This window comes from Numenius arquata, chromosome 1, assembly GCF_964106895.1.
Source record: "Numenius arquata chromosome 1, bNumArq3.hap1.1, whole genome shotgun sequence".
Lineage (NCBI taxonomy): Eukaryota > Metazoa > Chordata > Aves > Charadriiformes > Scolopacidae > Numenius > Numenius arquata.
Window position 1 is genome coordinate 57,306,565 of NC_133576.1, and position 19,527 is coordinate 57,326,091.

The 19,527-nt window shown below is 40.4% G+C and overlaps 1 protein-coding gene across 1 annotated transcript in view; it reads right to left on the minus strand.

Moving 5' to 3' along the window:
• REPS2 (RALBP1 associated Eps domain containing 2) overlaps nucleotides 1-19,527 on the minus strand; it is a 107,574-nt gene that overhangs the window by 15,937 nt on the left and 72,110 nt on the right. The window contains exons 13-14 of the mRNA XM_074151593.1: nucleotides 19,007-19,143; nucleotides 5,223-5,287 (exon numbers count right to left, since the gene is read on the minus strand). Of these exons, the coding sequence (XP_074007694.1) occupies nucleotides 5,223-5,287; nucleotides 19,007-19,143 (202 nt within the window). The remainder of the gene's footprint in view (nucleotides 1-5,222; nucleotides 5,288-19,006; nucleotides 19,144-19,527) is intronic.

The following is a 19,527-nucleotide window of genomic DNA, read 5'->3' on the forward strand; positions in this document are numbered from 1 at the left end:
TTCTTCCAGTCCTGCTGTTTTCAAATCGCCTTATACAACACAGGCAGGATGGAAGATATGCCTTCATTACTGGACAGGAAGGTACAGAAATAGAGTAATTTAAATAAAGGAATGTTGATCTCATTGGGCAATGTTGCAGATAGTGAGCTGATATTGGATAAAATCCTAAAGTTATATTTGTTCTTCAGTGTTCATCCATAATTCCTATTAGCAAAAATATGTTACTAAATCTTCCACGGTAAGCAGCTGTGGTAAATGATTTCCATAGGCTTAAAAGCCAACAGTAATAAAGTATTATTTTGCTTTCCATTAAAAAAAAATAACAACAGAGGCTTATATAAGATGTACACACACATGTTTGGTTCCAATGGAGTGTTTTTCATGAGCATCCAAAGTTCTTTCCCATCAGAAATCTGTGTAACTGCATATCAGCTACATATGCTATTGCCTTCCTACCGTGATTCTTAATGCCTCCAAGTTACACAAATTTTCTATGTACAGCTCTAGGTCCACACAGAAGTTTTGAGGTCACCTTTATGCCATTTCTCCTTGGTGACTTAAGTTTACCATTAAGTTAGGAAGACAGGATCAGGAAAAATTACTTCATCCACTAAATCCAGTCCTCTAAAAGCCCAGAAAAAAACATGGTAGGTATTTCAACAAGCTACAGGTTATCATAACTATAGCATATCATGAGAAGTGAGCAAGAGAGGTAAGGTTGTACAATAGCTTGTAGCATATTAAATATTTATGGTCTGAAGAAACAGGGAAACTGATATAGATAAAATTATCCTTAAATCCAAGCAGCTACTGCAGATTTGCTAAGTGTGAGATGTGCTACTAGGATTACAGAAGGTGTCAGTGAAGTTACACACAGTAGTAAAAGGAAAACCCTTCAAAATAACATATTATCCAAAACAAAACTCTAGTCTTTCTATAAGCCTGATTCTATACATAATCTTTCCAAGCACACTTTATACAATTTAGGCAAAACTCGAATTACTTTCTTTTTTTAATAGCAAAGCAACATGAATTGAGGTTTCTAATAAAGCATTTCATACTGCATTTCACAGCGTCTTACTGGAAACATCAATTCAAAACGGCATGCAGCATAGAGAGATATGAGTTGGAATTTGGGTTAAAAGATCATAAATAGGTGAAAATGCTGTATCCACATTATGTAAATTTGCCTTTTGTCCGTCTTTATTTATTAAATTTATCTACAGTCACCATAGGGGTATCAGATAAAAGCATCACTGCATCAGAGAAACATCTAGTGAAAGCTCTGATGAAAACTTGGGTACAGTTCCTGGACTGATACAAAGTCAATACAACACTGATTTTGGCAATGGAGAAAACCCCTGAGAAGATGCAGCTACCATAGCCTTTTAGAGACTATCAAAAAGAAAGAAATGCAGAGTTAATCCATGAACCATAAAACATGTTGTAGAGCTAAGAAGAGATGTGGTACCTATAAAGGTGTCTACCCATCAGAGGTATGGAAGGGCATGGGCTGGCAGCAGCAACCTAAAGCAGAGAAGCCAACCCCGCTGCTATTTCCCCATAAACTGGTCAAGTCCTTGCAGTAATCCAAGACTCAAGCCTCTCACAATAAGCCTGTGCATCCACTGAGCTCTGGAGTCAAGGCCAAAACAGTATTAGCTCTAAGTTTTACCTTGTGCTACACTCACCCAGGGATACAGTCCTTCTCCCCCATTATTCAGCTGATGGCACTATGGAGGCAGAGCTGAATGTAGACATAATTTAGTAAGTTTGTGATATGACTAGAGACATTTGGCACACTCTGAATTACTGAACTCAGTAACTTACTGAGCTTGATTACCTTGGAGGTTCTGACAGGAAAAATAATGTTTTCCTAAAGGTTGAAACAAATTCTACTAAAAACAACAGCAACCCAGGACCAAAGTCAAGATGACATTTCTATATTGCTATTGATTAAGCTCACAGAAGGACTTCTGCTTCACTGAAATGTAATACCTACCCCTTGATACCTCTCTTTTACGCACGTTGGCCTTTACAACACATGAGCCCTTTAATCTCACACTAAAGAGCCAACTGGTCCAGGCTGCTTCTCAGCCATCCATAGAAAGCTGTAGTCCTCAGAAGAAATTATTTCCTTCTCCTCCTCCATCAACTGATTTCCAAAGCTGAGCCAAAATAATCACACCAGGAACATACTTACATGGTGCACAGCCACCTGAAATATGTGGGCTCGCTTCATTTCCAAGCTACATTTGTCATTCACAGTGCTTAACTGCAGGCATATAGCAAAATGTTAAGGCAATAAAAAAGGATTTTCAGTTAACACTGTTGAAAAATAAGTTAAAAACAAAATTTAAGAAGAGTTTTGCAAGTTCTGAAACGGAAAAAAAGCTGAATGTGTAATTTCAGCATCATGTCTTTTCTTTGGTTCTTGACCCTTCTTCGGTTCTGAAAGCAGATCTCTCCTTCCAACTTCTTTGTGCTCTTTAAATTAAGGGCCCCACTGGACTAATGTAATCCATATGCTTACTATTGCCTACATGCTATTCGTAAGGGTCAGCTCAGTTGAATTATGACCCCACCACACATACTTTCCTACTGTCTGTTAACCTTTATCACAGAAAGGCACACTTGGAGAAAAAATAAAACAGATTGTGATGAGTGTGAAGTTTATTATGTTTTCAAGAATTGTTTTTATGTACATTTTTGCTAAACATCAGAACAAGAATATTTTCAGGAGATATTTCATTAAGTATCTTTTAAAATTATCAGAAATAAATTGAGTAGATACAAGTGATGCACGTAAGTAAAGCATCGGCTATATATTCATTACTGAGTAGACACAGAAGACACTTCTTTCAGAAAACAAACTTTTGTATTGGAGAGGACTGGACCAAGAATTTCACATGAGAATCTTCTTGTGTTCATCATTTTAGAAAGATCCTATATTCTGTATTGCCCAGTGTAGGATGAGCAGTTGGATCATTTTTTGCAATATGGTAAGGAAGCTGCTGGACATACATAAGTAAATTAGCATCTCTCCTCACGGCCCTGCTAAGGAAATGCAAATCTATGACAGGACAAGAAAATGGACAATTAGCAAAACCTTGCTTGAAAACAATGGGTTTTTCCCCAAGAACTGGATTTGTTATATTTACTGCTTTTGCCAATGGCAGTGAGAGAGCCTGCAGTGCATGGAGTCGGCACACTGTGGAAAGTCTGCTTGAGGTTAGGAAGGCTCTACGGAGGGATCTGGAGAGGTTGGGTCAATGGGCCAAAGCCAATGGTATGAGGTTCAACAAGGCCAAGTGCTGGGTCCTGCACTTGGGTCACAATCCCATGCAGCATAACAAGCTTGGAAAGCTGCCCAGAAGGAAAGGACCTGGGGGTGTTGGTCGACAGCTGGCTGAATATGAGCCAGCAGTGTGCGCAGGTGGCCAAGAAGGCCAACAGCATCCTGCCTTGTATCAGAAATAGCGTGGCCAGCAGGACTAGGGAAGTGATCATTCTCCTGTACTCAGCACTGGTGAGGCCGCACCTTGAATACTGTGTTCAGTTTTGGGACCCTCACTACAAGACAGACATTGAGCTGCTGGAGGACGACCAAAGAAGGGCAATGAAGCTGGTGAAGGGTTTAGAGCACAAGTCTTATGAGGAGTGGCTGAGGGAACCGGAGTTGTTTAGTCTAGAGAAAAGGAGGTTGAGGGGAGTCCTTATCGCTCTCTTCAACTACCTGAAAGGAGGTTGTAGAGAGGTGAGGGTTGGTCCCTTTTCCCAAGGATGAGAGGAAATCACCTCAAACTGCACTGGGGGAGGTTTAGACTGGATATTAGGAAAAATTTCTTCACTGAAAGGGTTATCAAGCATTGGAACAGGCTGCCCAAGGAAGTGGTTGAGTCACCATCCCTGGAGGTATTGAAAAGATGTGTAGATATAGTGTTGAAGGACACGGTTTAGTGGTAACTTGGCAGTGCTAGGTTAACAGTTGGACTTGATGATCTTTAAGGTCTCTTCCAACCTAAATGATTTTATGATTCTAAATCCGAGCAGCAGCAGGAGGGCTGGCGTGGGTTGCAGCAGCAGCTGCTGCAGGCACGAGACAGGGAGCCGCGCTGTGGGATCGGGGAAAGCCAGAGGGAAACATTGCTCTCCAGGGAGCGCTGGACAAAGCAGGAATGTGATGGGTGCACTAAGGAGCATGTGGTGTTAGCAGGATGGCTAATGCCATAATGACTCGGGGGAAGCACACAAGCTGAAACTAGAACACTCTACTGTCTTCAAGGTAGAAACTAGCTGTGCTCAGATGCTAAAATGTGCTGGGGAGACCAACAAGCTGCTGGTGGAGCTGGGGACAGCAACAAGCTTTTTATTTCCTTCTTAAGCACTGTACAGCAGGAGTTGTTCAACAGCAGTCTCATAAGAGTAGATCCAAACCTCAAGTGAGGACTGTTTCTGGCCCAGTGGGAGAGCCTCACCAAGTTTTTACATGTAACGGGCTGTTAGCACCCCTGTGAATTGTTTTCTATTATACACCTCACCTAAAGGAGTAATATATGAAGCATACTGCTGCAGAGCCAACATCATAAAAAGAGCAAGATGCTGATCCTCCATCATTTCCTAAAACATGAAGAAGTATCTGGATGCAGATATGCATGCATGATTTAGTCAATTTGCATTGTGCTGTGGCTGTTTGATGCTCTATAAACAAACAAAAACCCACCCAGAAAGCAAAACAAAAGTGCGGTGCTAATGATTTGAAACTTAACAACATAACTGACAGGGCATTCACTTCCCTTCAGCATTATTTTTCAAACCCATGGGTGAAATACACTCTTTTCATGCCGTAGCTCCCTTAGTAGATACCCTCCAAGCATTTGAAGCTTGAGAAGCAAATAGCAGGTATCAAGTCTATGCCTTTCAGGCATCAAACTCCTACCAGTTGACTAGCCTTACTAGCCTTTAATTTACAGTTTTGTCTAGTGGGTGCATGTCAGCTCCAGTACAAAGAGATTTAATTAGTCTGTAATTTGACATTGCAACACACCGGCTAGACAGACCAGTGAAGAAGGACATGTACAGAACTGCAGAGTGAACTGCAGATTTGCATTAACTTGGAAGCAAGAACAACTGCCATGTCCAAGCCAACTTGTGCTAACCGCTGCAACAGTAACGTAAATAAGTGAAAAATACACAGCAAAATGTTAAACCTTTGGCCATACCTGAGACACAGAAGGTCGAGGGGGCAGTGCAGGGGGTGGTGGGGGCAGCCAGCCAGACCTCACAGCTGAACAGTGAGAAAAGAAGAAAAAACAAAAACAAAAAACAACAAAGAAAACAACATTAATTCCAAATAAAACCAGAATTCATTTCTATGATAATTCTTAGTGATGAGGCAGTATTCAACATTTTAATAACAGAAACCAAACTTGATCTTTATTGAGCAAACCCTGTTTGAAATAACTTCATGAGTAGTGAATGAGCAGTGATTTAATTGCTGTAAAAACCCACAATGTTATGATAAAAAGCAGCAATGGAAGGCAGTCAGCCACAAAATCTGTAGCTAAAGCAATCCAACTCTAATTGAAGAACCCCAGAAACAGGGTCTACTTGTCCTTGGGACTTTGCTCTTTGTCATAAACCTTATTGCCTTTTTTAAAAGTGATGCTTTAGCATCCAGATTAGACATTAGCATTCACTCCAGATTAAACAAGCTATGTGACAGAGTGCAGCCTTAAAAAGAAAACATCTGTCAGGGAGTTAATAGGACAAAAGCCTAAACGAACTAAAGAGAAATCAGTTTCTTTGGCATTAGCTTTTATATTTTCATGTTATCACTCATTGGAGGCACTTCAGAGGGAGGAGGAGAAATAAGGGAAGGAAGACAAACCGCAACGGTCAGTTCAGGCCCCTGTAACATAAGGCAATGTCAGCTCTTAGTTTGAGCCAGCAGAGAGGGAGGGTAACAATCAGGTAGGTCCAGCCACTCTATTTCTCAGTTTCCTTAAAATAACTAAACCCTATCGTCATGGAAAAGAATATTTGACACAGTTATGATTTAGCAGCAGTTCAAAAATTTATTAATGGTTTGAGGTAGATCAAGAGGTTGAATTTTAGCAGTACTTAATCATTAACCAGTTTAAGGATTTACAAAGTGATTGAATAAAAGAATTAAACAGCGACTTAATTACAGATTTAAAAATGACAAGATTCACGCTAACTTACTACGCGGTATCCTAAATCAAAAAATATAAATATAAACATAAAACATACAAACACACACCATTCAATGAGCCGCACACACACCACCTGAGACTTTAACTGCTAAGACCAACGTTCCTTTGCAGTGGGCAACACCAGTGAGCCAATACACAGACAGACAGAAATACCTGGATCCAGTAAAATATATAGGCACCCACACTCGCAAAGGTTAATGTGTATATTCAAACAAATAGATAGAGAAGTGGATGGAAAAGAGGCTGGCCTATAGTTAAAATTTCCCTCTTCTCGAGTAAATACTCACAAGGCATTGGCGTTCCTCAACAAGAGACAGTTGAGCCTTGAGAAGGTTGACCTCGCCCTGACCCTTTTATCCTCAAGGTGTTTGCCTGAGTGGCATCCCAAGTCAGGGGAGATGCTGGTCACTGCCCGCTGCAATCCAGGAGAGCTCAAAGGGTCTCGCTAGAGTCGCTACTTATAGGGTCTGAGGTAAATGACTTTTGTCAGGTGCTTTACCGCTCCAGCCCAACTCAGACAATGGGATATTCTGGTGCTTTTCACCAGTTGGGCAGGCCTAGAACTGGATAGATCGTGAAGTTCTGCTATCACCCCGCTCTTTAGGCCACAACCCAGGTATTGCCAGGGGGTGATCAATTATCAATACCATTCCCAAGCAACAGGGGACATGGGAGCCAGGTGCATTAAGGTGTTGCCATAACATTCTGGTCCATTACCCTTCTCAATTCTTGTCTAACTTACTTTAGGTTGCTATGTGGCCCAGGTAGGGGCGGAAATCACGCCAAGCACTGAGTGGCCCAAGAGAGGAGGGGGCTGCACCACCACACCCATTATGGGACAGAACTACAGGACAGATGATGGCTTCCAAAGGCAGCTGCAGAGAGGAGGACTAGGCTAGCACAGAGATACCAACCAGGACTGGTGGGAGTCGTTAGGTGGGTTACCCTCCCCAAGCTCTCGTCACACTGAGTGCTCAGCACTTGCACTGACAAAGGTATCAGACAGTCCATCTTGAACTGGTGGTTATTTGTATAGCAAAAAACCCCAACAATATTAAATTTAGAAATGCCTTTCACCACAATAATGCTAACCAAGCAATTACTTTTATACACTTTTTATTTCCATGCATATTTTAAAAAGCCACAAAGACCATTACAAGCCCTGTTACAGCTTAGCCATTTACATATTTTATATACCAAGTCCAGAAATGTCTACATGGTTGAAAATACAAAGATGAAAGATATTAACCATTAAGGACAACAGTGACATGAGAGTAAAAACGTGGGTGAATGCAATAAGACAAGGGGTAATGGCTTTAAACTAAAAGAAGGTAGATTTAGACTAGATAGAAGGAAGAATTTTTTTACGCTGAGGGTGGTGAAACACAGGCACAGAGTGCCCAGAAAGGTGGTAGATGCCCCATGCCTGGAAACATTCAAGGACAAGTTGGATGGGGCTCTGAGCAAGTTGAGGCTGTCCTTGCTCATTGCAGAGGGGTTGGATTAGATGACCTTTAAAGGTCCCTTCCAACCAAAATTATTCTATGATTCTATGAAAACACTGAGAACAGTCATATTGACTATATACAGCTCCAGAGAGGCTTATAATACATTGGGGTATTTTTAAATCTTCTGTATCATCATCTCTTGAATTAAAATGAAGCCTAATATCACTTCACCAAATGCCAAGGAGAGAGGCAGAACAATTAAAACCCAACTTAGGTTAAGGAAGGGAGCCACTAACACACCTACAGGTATAAGAGAGTTTTGAAAAAACATGGTCATTAGGATCCTTTCTCTTGCGTTTAATTAGTTCTGCTCATAAGGCCGCTGAAATACCAGCATGTCGTCATCACTACATTCTCCATCTCTTTTGCGCAACTAATCTTTAGAAAAGAACAGTGGAATAAGAAACCTTCCTTACCTTCCCTTGAGTCTTAACTTCATGTTACTATTTTATCTGAGCACTGGCAGTGGCTTTGGCAATTACAGCTAACAGCAATACTTGAAAACATCATCTAACTCAAACACCAGCACTCTGTAGGTCCATCAGCTACACACTGTAATAGTGGACAAGTACGCATGCTCAACACGGTACATTTATCTTCAGGAAACCTTGTGGGAGCTGTGCTGCCATGCTCCATGGAAAACACCTGCGTGCACCTTACTTGCTCGCCACCACCAGTGATTAGCACTGCTTCAGCAGGACCTCAAAAGCTTTACTGCAAGAGCTGGTTCCATTGAGAATCGGCCTCAACTTCAGCTCTACAGGATACAGCACTTACTGTCCTTGGTTCTCTATCCTTCAAGCCCAGCCATACGCCCAGGAAAGCAGCAGTGTAGTCTTTACAAAGAAAGGTACTGGGCTTGCTGGAAAAGCACCTCTTGAAGTGGTTGCACACACTGTGAAACTCCACGTTACCTGGGATTTGGCCCACAAAATTCCAAACGGAAAATTAATTTTTCTGTAAGATCGTCAAATTAAAAAAAAAACCAAACCCCAACAAAAAACCCCACCCCCAAAAATGCTTCTTCAGCTTTCAAAATACAGCATATATTAATTTAGCATTAAAGAAGTTAGATGATTACACCATGTGCATTTGACCCAGTTTCCTCTTTTTAATCCTGCAAATTCTATCTTAAGCTACTCATGAAATATTCATAAAATTCCTGCTGCTGCAGAACATCTTCGGCCTGTTGTTAGAAGGAAATCATGCTTACGTGAGCACAATTGCTAGACAAAAGTTAGTTGACTTTTGAGGACTCATAGCAACTTATAAAAAACCCTCACTTTTCTTCTCCACAGGGCAATGAAAAGAAATTTAACAACAGATGCTGCAGCTTTCTCTAGTGTCACTATCCTAGAAGAGGGCAATATTAAGAGATACTCATACGTTTTTATGTATATCAGCAGGTGACTTGTAATATTAGGCTATTCCGGAATGCCTGCCTTCCTGGGAGACCGCCTCACACAAGTAAGCTCTTGCTGTTAGTGATGGAATCGCTTCGTTAGCTCTGAAAGCGAACTCAAATACAGGGTCTGTTTCCAGAATGAAAGGAGGTTTGTTTCCCAAATGAAACCAAGGACCCTGGGACCAAGGGGTAAGCAGAAAAATGTCCTATTTCCAGGTGCACACCCCACAGCTTGGATAAGTCACACACCCTTGGTCTTTGAAAATAAGTCTTCACGCTCTGCGTAAAAGCAGAGGGAGTTCTGGGGAGCAGGATGGGCCTCGCACAGGCTGCCTTGTTTCTGGGTGACTTGGTGGCATTCACACCAGGGTGAGTCATGTAAAGCAAATCTCAATGACAGCACTGTGGAAAGGCCATACAAGTACCAGTAAAATAGATTTAAGTATATCCAGTGTCCATATCACATGTATTCCTGTAAATGATAGCATTTTCACGCACTAGTTACTCCCACAAAGATAGCGATAAGGCTTTCAGTTCCAAAATCATGGCTCTCTACTTAGCATGTTCATACTTTAAGGAGGATTATCTGCATGGAAAGCTTCCCAGGACCATTTTTTCTGCCCTATTTTGGCAATCACGAAGGTCTGATAGCTCTAACAGGACACCACACTAGATAAAAAAACAGGTTTTCCAAACTGAAGCTAGATTAATATTTTAAAACAAACACCAGGCTGTAATGCTACACTCTTGAGAACAGGCCATGCCATTCTGCTTCCAGCTTCCCTAGCAGACAACAAAAACCCTCAACGCTTTCGTTACCCATGGTAGTGAGAAATATCAACCATGGTGACCATCCAAGTAGCTCCTTTACTTGTTACATATTTGACCTAGGAAGAGGAGACCAAGGAAAAACATAAAATTATCATAGTCCGGTGAAACCAACGGTAAGTAGGTCTTTACCCCACCAGGCACAGCAGCAGCGCAAGATGCCAAAATTAGGGTGGAACAAATTTAGCCCCTTGGGGTCCTTCAGAGTAACCTGTAAGAGCAACGTGCTGCACCTCTCCCACCCCATGACAGTCACTTGTCCTCTTGTTTCTCAGCACTGAAGGAAACTGCCATAATACACTGAGCTGCTGGATGCACGCTATTTTTTTTTTTAATTAATTAATACTGGAACAGCAGCATATAAAACTACATTTCCTGAAACATTTCCATGTCAGGTATTTATTTCATTCCTGTTCTTTGCAGCTCTCTTCCTTCTTGGTTTTACCTGCCTATCACCTGACCCTGGGTATCACCTCTGACAAGTTAAAGCTTTGGCTGAAAAAAATCATACTCCTTTTTCTCATCTGAATTGAATAGGTACATAAGTGTTGTCCTGAAGGAATGGTGGTTTTCCTGGGTCAAGGGCCATTTTGTACTTTTCTAGCCATAGTGAAACTAGGAACTGCCTACCAAAGGAGGCTGACCTCATCTCATGTCAAAACCCTACACGCTTTTCATCCCATGACCAAGAGGGCACCCAGAGCTTGGCTGCTCCAAGTATTTCGGTCACCATTCCCAAAGGGAGAAAGAATCCTGTGTTTTTCCAATAATGCAGACAGTGCAGTCCTAACCAAACCCAGCCTATATCCAGCCTGCCCCAGACCTAGAGGGTCTAAATGCAGGTTCTTGCTTCTGTTCTGCTTCACCACCACCACCCCCCCTCCCCCAGCTTCTGCAATTGCGTGGGGACTATCCAAGGACTTCAATTGCATGAAAACTCTGATAGGGTTCCTCAGTAGAGTCTGGGTGGCTGATGTGTTTGGTATTTTTCAAGTGGATGCTACGGGCCAGCCCACAGCAGGACCCCCACTGATGGATGAAGGGAGAGGTTGGTTGCACAGTAGGCTTACATGAGTTTATGCTGCTTCAGAGTGCTGGGCTCCCAGATCAGGTTTAACACAAGACAAACCGATTAATTTTATCAGGAAGCAAAGAATCTGCAATACTGAAAACAGTTTGAAAAAGATAAGCCAATAGAATAAATTATTCTTCAGTTCCCCAAACTACCTAAGGCTTCGGTTCCTTAGGTAGTTTGGGAAGTTGGCATTTTCACCCTTCCACTCTGATGTTTTTTTGGAGAGATTCTTTTGAGATACTTTTCCTGCTTCTGCTGCCAAAGGCAGACCACAGAAAAGTTCTGTGTATAAGCTGGTTTCTGGTTACCTCTGTCTTACAAAACTTCCCTTCTTGTTCACTGAAATTGGTACTTGGATATCCCATAATACTGACACCATTCTCTGCACTCCTTCATTTCTTTACATTCCTGACAACAGCATTAGTAAGGTGATTGTGAAATAACTGTTTTTCAAGAGATCTGATTTATTAGTTGTCACTACTATGTCTGCAAAAACTTACAACAAGAAAAAAAATTTAAAGCTGTAGCCAGGAATGTAAATTTAATGAACGATTCTAGCAGGGTGGTTGTGAAATACCTATTTATCCAAGGATCTGTTTCAATAATTCTTTCTAATGGAAGTCCTATTTACACAAATTGCCAAGAAACAGTTAAGACTTGAAAGGCTGGTAAGATTTACCCCATTTTGTACACCAGTACTCTCCAGACTCAGCCCTTAGAGATAGACATAAAAATTTAAACATCTAAAAATGCAGAAAGAAGTTACCTCATCAGATTCCTATCATATAATAACCATTCATCCTTTTATGTCCACACCATTTTCTCCAGTCCATTCAACCTTAATTATGTCCGTGTCTAGTTGGGCAAAGTTACATGGTTGTAAACACATAAATCCTTCATAAAAAAAAATTCTAAAAGGCTGAGAGGCATAAAATTCTCCCATTCAAATCAGAGGGAAGACATTCATATTTTATTCAGAATAAGCTCAGTTCAGTGATCACATATATTCTGAAGGGGAACAGGACTAGAAGGACACAGCAGCTCCAGCAACAGATCAGAAGCTGAGTCGCAAAAGAAGAAAAATCTCTTCTCTGCTTCAACAAAATGGTTTCACCGCATTTATGTTAAGAAAGCATTTTACAGTATTTTCATTGCAGTAACACAGTGCCGGAGAACAGTATGAATAGTAGCTCAATTTTGTGTCGTCTTTGGTTTATGTGTAAAAGACACTTTTAATTTAAACCATAATTGTTTTTACAACCAAAGATGTTAACTTGAATCTGCACTCTCAACTCGATGAAGGTGGCAACATTAGAGCTCTTGTACACTGTGGTACATTTTTGGTACATAATGGTATATTTTACTGATGGTACTTGCTATTATCAGTCACCTAAAATAAAGGTCTTTCAGAATTGTCACCTTCCTAATTTAATGTTTTGGTCTGATTAATAAACACAACATGGTAACACGCCAGACAGCATAGTACTATAGCATGAGTAACATCCAGCCCTATTACTCAAGAAAGTTGCTGGGTTTTACTAAACCGAGACCAATACAAGAGCAATGAGAGGAAGGGGTCCTGAAAATTAATTAATTAATTAAATTCACTGTGACCTAAATTCAGCATAAAAAGGGACATTACTATTCTAAGTTCCCCTTGTCACTTCAGCTTTGAACCAAAAAGTTAGTTGAGAAATCTGTATTTATGGTAACACAAACAACGTAAACCCCTGCAAACCCCCTTAATAGCTTGCCTTCAGTAACTAAGACTTGCAGACAGCTAACTTCAGTAGATACAGATATTTTCTAGCAAATACAATTAAGCACAAAAGAATACAGAAGATAATGCAGTAATCATACTTATCTAGGTCAAGTTTGGCAGGTTTTTTAGTCCCCAGTTCCATGTGCCCAAAAGAGAAAGTCATCTGCATTTGGCTCACTAAGCTAAAAATATGATGTAGTTGAGAACAGATTGCTGAAAACAGCTGGAAACAGTATTAGGGGAACTATTTGGACTAGTTTGCATCAAAATGTGTATGACAATGATGCAACGATCATTTTAATTCTCAAAATCTTCTTTTCTACACAATTACAGAACTGTTTTATTTGACACATGGACTGAAAACATTCAGAAATAGATAAAATTTGGTTGTGGTTGGGCAAATATGAAAAACCAAAGACAGTCCAACACACTCTTACTATTCAGAAATCTCCACAACTGGCAAATAAAACTCACCAAGGTAAAGGTTATGCTAATTGGGTGAAGTAATGAAGGTCTGATGAAGTAAAGGAAGTAACGAAGAGCCTTTCTCTTCAAAGGTATGAAAAGAGGATAAGCTGTGATGCTGAACACCAGCCTTCTTTTAGCATTAACGAAAATGAAAGGGTACAGAAAAGAAGTTTGCACGGACTGAGTCTTATGACAGAAGCATCACTTAAAACTGCGTGGGAAACGTATATATGGAAGAATACAGAAGTGATGTGGGGCCACATTTATATCAGTTATGGGAATGCTGATCTACACCAATAAACCTGTTCCCCTGTTCCTTTTCTATGAACACTACACTGAGTGCAGAGGGGACATTTTCTTCTTTGGCAGCCACCACTAGCCCAGCAGAGATAAGTGGAGGTTACAGATCTGACTGTAGTTAGGAAAACATCATCCATAACAGAAAACACCGCACTTACAATACAATGCTAGTGTGCTTCCCCCTTACCGAATGTAGTACTTAACACCTCACATTTTGAAAGAGAGAAAAAACCCAAAAACGCTAGCCTAGCATTGCTGGCTAAAACCAGCACCCCCGAAGGAGCGAATGCAGGTTACAGTAAGTATTTCCTTGCAAGCCCACATAAGAAACGGTGCCCGCATTCCACGCGTTCTTCACCGCAGGGACAGCCACAGCAGGAGGCAAATTTCAAAAGCAAACAAGTGTTGAAAACCTTCAGTCAAAAATTCATTCGTAAATAGTTATATGGCTGTTTTGATTAATTACATAGAGACATTCAATCTTTCTTCCATATATCAGCATGAAACTACACTGTTTATGACAATTATGCTGTTTCCTCAAAGCAAATTCTCTTTTCCAAACAAGTATCCTTTGTTCTACAGAACTGTTAATTAAAAGAAGTTATAGAATTCAGAAAAGAAACTGAATGGGCAATGTATTTCAGAGGCATCTGTATCAGTCTAACAAGACCCAGAGTGCTGTCATTACCTATAATTCCCCAGAAGTAAATTCTTTATTAGTTGTCACAGGCAGAAAACATAACCAAGCAAAAGGCCAGAAAAGAGTGAGTACATTTTTGGATTTTACTACTTAAGCTGAAACTTGCCCCATTCCCAGAGTTATCCCAAGGCGGACCCTTGCCTACTGCTGCAGTCGAGGGTAAAAGGTGTCTGGGGGCCTTGCTGCAGGACTGCTGGGCTCCAAGCTGTGGCAATTTTGGCCTCCTTGATACCTGCTCTGTTGCCCAGATCGTGGGACAGACAGAAGAGAGCAGGAGGAGTTCAAAAGAGCAGCTAATTCTGGAAATGGTCTTTGTGAACAGCACAGGAAAGCTTTGCAGACCACCTGCTCCCAGATCTTACTCTGGGAGCTCTTGTCTTGTATATGACTAGACTGTGGGTTACAGAAGAAATGAAGATGTAAACCAGGTCATGTATGCATTTAAACTGACACTTTTGTTTGTACTTAAGACCTGCTGCTGTCTTTCCAGAAATGCATAAAACCCAGCCAAGTATTTTCTTAATATGTACACAGGCCAAATGCCAGAGATTATACACACTCAACAAAAAGAAATACATTGAGAATCTAGCAGTACTAAATTTTTCTCAGATGCAAACACAAAGACTACATGATTTAAAAAGAAAAAAAAAAAAAAAAGAGATTTCTGTCTCTTAACATCTCTTAACAGAAATTCACATATGGGCTCACAGGATGACCTGGTATGCAATCATTTTTCTTTAGTTAAATTCACTAGCAGCCCTGATATTGTGGGAAAAAACTCTGCAGGGATTAGCGGCGTTTTGAAAATACTCTGCATCAAAGCAACGAAACTTTGCACTGCACTTGTTTGTGCAAAGCTTGAGAAAACATGCATCCTTCAAAGCCAAGCAAAAACCAGCGGCATCCATGACAGTTTTAGGGGGAGAAAAACAGTTCTGTCAACAGGCATGATGCTTCACTGATGCCACTATTTAATAACTCCAAAGTTGAACTTCCTGAGGTTTGCTTAGCAATAATTAAGGCCATTCTACCATACATGTTTTCCCAACCATGACATATTCTTGGGGTCACAGCTGAGAAAAATAGGTTAGTACACAATAAAATACATCCCTATAGCTTGCCACATCTCCAGTGCCCTCCAAAATTACTGTCATCTCAAATCATGGCCTCAATGAACAGAAATAAAAGGTAGTGGTGGTTTGTTTTTTTTTTTAAATACATCTACATATACACACAGAGAGATACAGATAGAGCTATAATCCTCTTGTGTATATTAAATTATTAAAATGCCTGTCTAGAGCAGTTCCATAATTATGGTAGATCTGAAGAAGGTGGGGGCCTTTCAGTAAGTTCTCTTGGGTTTCTATGTTTTTCCTGGGTAATCCCAATTACAGTGTCCCAGAGGAGTGTAGCTATGGAGTATGAATGAAGGTGCCTCCTTCAAGAGCAGTCATGTCCCAACTCAACAATTTTAAAGCACAGTTTCATGCCTAGTGCATGGCTGGGCACCCTAGTCAACAGGGATAAATTTCATCCATGTGTACTTGCCAGGAGAGGGGCATCATAAGATGAGTGGCAAACATAATATAGCAGCAGTAAATGAAAAACATACAAGAACAGCCCCCAGCAAACCAGTGCCCACAACAAGGATCTGCCACAGTCTGGCTGAATTTTCCTGAATAAAAGAGATTTTTCTTTTTCTGCACTTGAAAAATGAACAAAAAGATGCTCCAAACCACTGATGGCTTTACAATTAAAGAAGTGATACCTATGGATCAACCTGACCAACGAAGAACTGAAAATAAAACTCAATAGTATTGAGCATCCCTTTGCTGGTGGATCAGATTATTCACCAAACTCACAATACCAGGATTATTTCTGAAGAAGAACTAGTAGGACAAAAACTAATATAACAAAATGGGATTACTCTAATGAAATAGGATATACCCTGAAAGCTATTAAAATTGCCAGTTTTAGAGTCTGATTTTCTCTACTGACACTAGGCAAATACAGCGGTGCTAGAAGGGATGGTCCTTCCAGCTAACTTTTGTGGCTCAACTACAATGATGAGACTATTTTTGAAAACCTAGGAAGGAAGGAAGGCAGGGAGAAAATGTAAAGTAAAAATTCAGTTAAGAGTACATTAGGTCAGAAAGGAGTCAAGTAACTTGTGGATAGAAACACATTGGGTTCAATACTTATGCCAGGCTGTATTGTCCCAATAGCCAAGAAACCTAAATAGCACATTGCCACTACGTCATCTATATTGTAAATTTGTAACTGTATCTTCTGATGGCAGATGGAAACTATTCTAACTTCATTTTTAGACTGTCAGCAGAAATAGGAATACAGCTTGTTATTTTGCGACTGTGTGCAATTTACTTCACACAAACACACACACACACAGACTTCCTTTTCGGAGAGGCTCTTTGGTTTAAAGCGACGGTGCTCAATCCTCCCTGCTCTCCTACAAACCGCCTTTCTAAAAAGTGCAAAGTGCACCTCAGTTAAGAGTTTGGCCCTGAAACAACGACCACTCCCTGAGGAAGAACTGTCTCTAGATGAAAAAGGGTTATCTGAAAATGATGAGACTGGGGTTTCTACCAATCCGTAGGGAAGAGGATGAAAAAAAGTGAAGCGATCCAAACAAGAGACGTGGAAGAAAAGAAAGCAGCTGTATAAAACCGCATTATCAATAGGATGTTGCAGAATAATAACTATTCAGGGCTTAATGATAGGAAAGAGCATGCACGTGTCTCTTCATAGAGCGAAGAACTGAAAATACAACTTCCAATGCAGACATTTTACTTTGAAACAGAGCAAGGTAAATGCACCATGGTATTTGGGTGCACTGAGATGGGTGGATTTAATCCCTTCCTTCTGATGATGCAGATTTATTTGAACTGGAAGCCTTCTTCAAAGGTGGGCTACAAATTGTTTAACAAGTTCTTCCTTAAATCCTCCAAGGCTCCAAATTCCTCCTTATTCTTTCACAGTGAGTATTTACATTTTTGACAGAAAATAGAACAGCTCCATTAGAGGAAGATGACTAGCACAAATATTTAGCATTGCCACCAAGGGACATTCAAGAGAGCAAAAAATTACTAGCCAACACCCTGCAAGTAGGGGAAGAAGCTGAGCCTCTGAGCGACCTTCTACATTTCTGCAATTTGGTAGCACACTATACTTCAGGTTTTGTCAACCTAGAGCCAATCTTCCTTCCAACTATTAATAGCCATAAATTTGAACTGAATATGATGAACCATTTTAGGATGTTCAAAGCACTTTCTTTTTTTGCAAGCAATCAACTGCCTAACCTTAGTTGCCTCATTTCCAGTGAGGAAACCCTCAAAAAAGTATTGATAGGACAAGTTATCCTTTCCTGTACTTGCTGTAACTATCAGTTTGTTAAGTTGCTCAGAAGAAATCATTATGTTACTTCAAAAGTAATCATGACTTTCAAAATGATCCATTCCAAAAGCAAGATGTTACTTTTCATTCACAGAATGACTTCTTGGAGAATTTACATACTCCTTTCATTTGTGTTCCAAGAGAAACTTAAATTTAAGTTTATTTCCTTCCAGTTATACGTTTTTATCTGGACTCTGAGAGGATTTGCTGCCTTAGAAAATGTGTACTTGGCTCTGTTCAGGGGTTTATTTTGATGTATAATGAAATCAAAATCTGAGGCAACAGATCCCTAAACAAGCACCACGGTCAAATATCAGGAATTGCTTCTCTGTGTAAGGCAGAAAAAAAAAATGTTTATTCCTAATGAGTTTCAGGGTTCAGCACACATAGCAGAACTCTTGAATTCTGTCTGGTGTTTGCATAAAAAAAAAAAAAAGTCCCATATATAGCAAGAGGTGAAACTCTTTCTTTTCTACTCCAACAACCACATTAGAGAGCCCAGTTAAAACATTCCTTGACACAGTCAAACCTTGGCTTTCTTGTGAAGCATAAACATGACCATGTTTAACCTAGTCCTTGAGTCAGATGATTGGTGTGCTCCACATAAAGCTCTGGTCTGGTTCAAGGACGCTGCTAAAGCACAGCGATGCTGGGTGACTGCTGCCCTGAACAAACAGCTCTGCTTTCCACCTCTCACTCTGCGAGGCAAAAGGAATGCTCAAACACTAAGGCGCTGGAGAGCCGTTTTCTTTCAGTTCGTTCTAGCTACTATTATACATTTTCTTTCTCTCCCCCTCAACACGCACCCGTGTCGAATGAAGTTACCCTTTTTCTTTACTCAAAGAATGGTTTCTAATTGCCCCCACGCATATGGAAGACTTTAACATCAAAAATGTTTGCAGACGAGAAATTTTACTTTCTCCCAGTTTAAACACTAAGGCTTTTCTTCCTGCTTCTGAACTACAAAAAATAAATAGTAATAAAAATCAAATATATTGCAGTTACTGATGAGAATTGCCTAAATAGCCAGACTACTTATAAACAGTCAGTGATGACAGACTACCATATGTTAAGCTTCCCATTATCGTGCCAGAAAACATTATAATCGCCTTAATTACAGCAATAGTGATTTTTTCCCCTCGATGCCGATGTAATGCAAGAAAGTGCAACTTCTTCTGTTCTGTAGTGTATTGCTGTCTATAGCAAAGGCAAGCATATGCACATACTGTCAAGCATTTGTGCAAACAGATCAAGTTGCCAAGTATGCAGCTAACCTAAATGGTCTCAAAAGAGGGAAAGAAAGCAAACTTTACCTTGTGTGTTTTGTTGAAATATTTTGTTCAGATCCAAAGAGGAAGCTCTGGAATGTGATTTCTGTGGCCTTGGAGGTGGAGTAGGGGGCTCTTCTCCCTTTTTCATAGCATCTTCTATTGATGTGCTAGAGTAAGACCTAAGGAAGAAGGTGGGGGGAGAAAGCAGAAAATATTTCAGAAATTCATTTTAAACAACTACAGTGAATAGTACCTGAAAATACACTGACCAGAACTGGGGTTCATGATAGAAATTCCTTGCCCTAATGACTACGAGTTCCCCCTTATAACAAAACAAATTTATTTGGCAACAGAGGGACTTAACACGCCGGGGGAGAGGAACAGGTCATGCTTACAGGGCTAGCATTTTTTAAGGCCTTTTATATCACAGCTTCAGGCCTTCTTTCATAACTTCAACAGTCAACAGGATAAATTAAGCAACTATTTTGAATAAACCCGAGTAAAAAAAATTTCCCACCCTTGCAGTTCCTGTTGCCTTTCCCAACTGCGAGGGTAATGTCTAT